Below are 4,182 nucleotides of genomic sequence, written 5' to 3'. Positions count from 1 at the left end.
TCCACTTCAGTAGAAATGAATCACTTACTAAGGGTGCCAGAGACAGTTGTTATTTCAAGTTTAGAAAAAGAAATAGAGGACTTGAAATGGAGGACCCTAGGAAAACTAGCATCAAACAAACAGAAAATGTTGTTATTTTTCACCAAGACTTGAAGTTATTGGTTGAAGCAGTTATTGGTTGAAGCAAGTTTTACAGACTCCAGTCATTGATAGTATAGTTAAAGAGTGTGTTAAAGGCAATAACAGATTCTGATGAGCTTCCTATTAAAGTCCAGAGCATCCTTCATTATTTGCAGATATTCAGGATGGTATTACGATTTCTAAGATTCCCAGATAGAAGCAACAATTAGCTATTGGGCAGAAGGGCAGCTGAAAGGCAATAACTTACATTTTTAGTCTTGAAGCCACCTGGGACAAAACCTGGAAACAAGGCTAGGTTACTATGGGGGCCCATTTGAGATAGTGAGGATAAAGACATTTAAGGCAATCCTGTGAACTGAGAAACACTGTTCAAAGTTGATCATAAAGCCCTGAGAAACTAGAATGGAATTCCAAAACATGAATAATAACATCTGCTGAGGTCTAAGTCCTAAAATCATAATGGACTTGTGGAGAACAAAGAAGCCTGTCTGACAAACAAGTTGGAAAAGAAACAAGAGGAGAAGCAGAGTGCAAAGCAAGCTCACATAACTGTTGCTTGCAAAGAACCACAAAAGCAAATGCCACCATGACCTCTTAGATAGGAGAGTCCTTATTCACAATGTTATGCCCCAACCTACTGTGCTGCTTGCAGCTATACTGAGAATTCATAGCTCAAAATCTTCAATTATCTCAGGGCAGCACCTAACAACTCTATTCCCCTTCTGCCAACTCTCTCATCAGCAACAGCTTGTCCATGAGTGTTCCATGCTCTCTTAGAAGTCCTGAGGTCCCTCATTGGGGTCAGAAATACCCTCATTCAACCAATGGAATCACAGCACCCTCATACCCACTACCCTAGGAAGCATTCCAGGGTTCTACAAGGCACTGTCCCTGACTGCAACCTGATAGTGATATGAATTTTTCACACAAGTATCTTTTTCAGGACATCTTCTGGTGATTCAGCTTTAACTGTGGGTCTTTATCTGGAGAGGTTACACAACTTGACTTGATCCTGAGGACTGTATTAAATAATACCTAGTAAACGTTCACAGAGGGAAATCACATAAAGGTCACTATAAAAACTTAACATATTAAGATGTAGAAATTGAAGTTATAAAGCTTTGAAGTCAAATGTCATTCTAGAAATTGTACTACTCAAAATGCAGGTAAGAAAGGGACATCAAACAAAGGAAGAAAGATGTGGATGGTAAAGTTACTAAATGTGAAGAGATGATACAGGTATTATTGAACAGCAGGATTTTTCAGTGTCTACATGTGATGTGGGAAAGGATGTGTCTACATGTGAGTGGGAAAGGATGTGTCTACATGTGATGTGGGGAAGTATGTGTCTACATGTGATGTGGGAAAGGATGTGTCTACATGTGATGTGGGGAAGGATGTGTCTACATGTGATGTGGCTAAATAGAAAGAAAGATGGATAAGCAGAGGAAGAATTTTTGGTAGTGGGAACTTGGAATTCAGTTCAATTATGGTGAGTGATAACTAGGACAATGTGTGCATGCAGACAAACAGACACACACTCTCTCTGTCTCTGTCTCTCTCTCTCTGTGTCTCTCTCTCTCTGTCTCTCTCTGTCTCACACACACACAGAGGGGGGGAGAGAGAGAGAGAGAGAGAGAGAGAGAGAGAGAGAGAATTGAACAAGAAAATATTCTAGTTTTTAGATTAAATACCAGCTACCAAATTATCCTGTCTGCGTACTCAAAATATCCTAGAGACCGCAGGAAAGACAAGTTTTAGAGATCTAACCTGCAACATTACCTGTCTCTGTCCCTGCTTTGTGAACTCCAGAAAATGCTACTGTGCAAAACGTGCTATCCAAACCCATGTCTAGGATTGCAGAGGCTTCCTTCAAAAAGCATATACATACTGCATGCAAGTTTTTCTACCTAGGAAGGAAGAAATGGTTTTGAATTATATTAATAAAATAATTTTTCCCTTTATGACTATGTTTGGCACTCTGGGGAACATGTCTGTTTCTGTGAATTATATGTTCAGTTGCTGGGGAAGCCCTGAGAAGAAACCCATATACCTTATTCTTATCCACTTGGCTTTTACAAACATCCTAATACTTCTTGCAAAAGGATTGCCCAAGACTATTTTAGTTTTTGGTTTGAGAAACTTCCTAGATGATATAGGGTGTAAGATCATTGTTTATCTGGAGAGGGTGGCCCGTGGCCTCTCCATCTGCACCAGCAGTCTCCTCACTGTGGTCCAGGCCATCATTATCAGTCCCAGAGCATCTGGGTGGAGGAGGCTCAAGCCAAAGTCTGCATGGCACATTCTTCCATTCTTCTCATTCTTTTGGATACTCAATGGTTTAATCAGTACGAACCTAATCCATTTCATTAGAAGTACAAGTCTGAATATATCACAACATATAAATGATGAGAATTATTGCTATTTTACACTACAAAATCAGGATATAAAATGGATTTTTTTAATCCTCATGGTCCTGAGAGATACAGTGTTTCAGGGTGCTATGGGAGGCGCCAGTGGCTACATGGTATTTCTTCTCCACAAGCATCACCAGCATGTCCTCTATCTTCTCAACTCCAATCTCCTCTACAGAACTCCCCCTGAGCTGAGAGCTGCTCAAAGTGTCCTCCTTCTGATGCTCTGTTTTGTTTTCTTCTACTGGACAGATTGTGCCTTTTCTATAATTATAAACATCTCTTCAAGGGACACTACCCTGATGATAAATACTCGAGAATTTCTGACCCTTGGTTATGCAACTTTTAGTCCCTTTGTTCTGATTCACAGGGATGGGCTTCTGAATAAATTTTGGCATGCTCAGTGGGAGAAATTGAGAAAATATCTCTGATTTATATGTCCAAAAATGTCAAAGAAATCTCTGTTCTGCAATACTATGTGTAAGACAAACCCCAAAAAGCAGTTTTAGCGTGTGTTTATTTTCACTTTTCCTATTGATTCACAGCCTGGAGCTGAGAAAGACATTAGTAAATTAGAGTGATATAGATATCTCATTCTCGATTTGCCACTGTTTTTAAATGGATTTTTAAAAAACCTTTCTATATTTGTATTAATTTATGGTGTATGAATAGTTTGTCCTCATTTATAACTGTGTGTCACATGGATGCCCTCTGCCTAAAGAGGCTCAAAGAGTTCGTCAAACATCTAGTAACTGATTGAAATTACAAGGATTTTTCTGAATCAATGTTTGGTTGCTAGAAATGAACCTGGCTTCTCTGGAAGACCAGACAATGCTCCAGCACTGAAAAAATGGTTCTACTAAGGATTTGTAAAACAGGTTTTACTACTACCAAGATTTTATAAATTTTATCAAAATTCATAGTGCTCTGATCATGTTAGTCAAAGAAATTCCAGAGCTTGTAGTAGACAATGTGCTTTCTAAATATTAATGCCACAAGGGTATTTGGGACTTCAAAGTGTTAAGTATCCATCCATAGAAAATATTTTATAGAATTAAGAGAAAACAGTATGTACTGAGAATTCAGTCAATAGAAGCCAAATGTACTAGTCACAGAACTTGAATGGCCCGGATCACTTCATTGGCATTATATTTGTGAAAATTCTTTGCAGTTATAAAGACTAGATATATGAAATAAATTAGATAACAAATACACAGTACAGTCTTACATTATACTCAACTGTAGTTACTATGTTGATTTAAAAGTGTGCATTTGTCTTTTTCAAAATAAGTCAATGACTACAATTAAGGCCAAGCAAGCATGCTTTGTAGCTGCCCTTTGTTACTGCTCAGGTGCTCTCCATAGCTCCGTGCAGCTCTGTAGCACCAAGGAGCACTGAGAGGATCTGACTCTACATATATTTAAATGAAAATTTGCTGCTTATGTACTTAAATTGGATACATACAGTAAGATAGTGACATGTTTCTAAGAATCTGATGGACACATTCTGAAAAATACTTATAGTTATAAATATTGACTGTGAAATGGTTGAATGATTAGAGGTATGTTTTACCTTATTTGAAACAATTTTTCTGTCACTTTTGACTGGAAACACTAGAAGTTTCAT

At 38.1% G+C, this 4,182-nt stretch overlaps 1 protein-coding gene across 1 annotated transcript; it reads left to right on the top strand.

Annotated features, from left to right (window-relative positions):
• The first annotated feature begins 2,035 nt into the window (after positions 1-2,035).
• Vmn1r205 (vomeronasal 1 receptor 205) lies at positions 2,036-2,986 on the top strand. Its single transcript, NM_134217.1, has one exon. The coding sequence runs from the start codon at positions 2,036-2,038 to the stop codon at positions 2,984-2,986; it is 951 nt and encodes a 316-aa protein (NP_598978.1).
• Positions 2,987-4,182: the final 1,196 nt, after the last annotated feature.

The sequence above is a fragment of the Mus musculus genome, chromosome 13 (genome assembly GCF_000001635.26).
Source record: "Mus musculus strain C57BL/6J chromosome 13, GRCm38.p6 C57BL/6J".
NCBI classification, from domain to species: domain Eukaryota; kingdom Metazoa; phylum Chordata; class Mammalia; order Rodentia; family Muridae; genus Mus; species Mus musculus.
The sequence above is the reverse complement of the archived record's forward strand: the minus strand, read 5'-3'. Positions and strand labels throughout refer to the sequence as shown.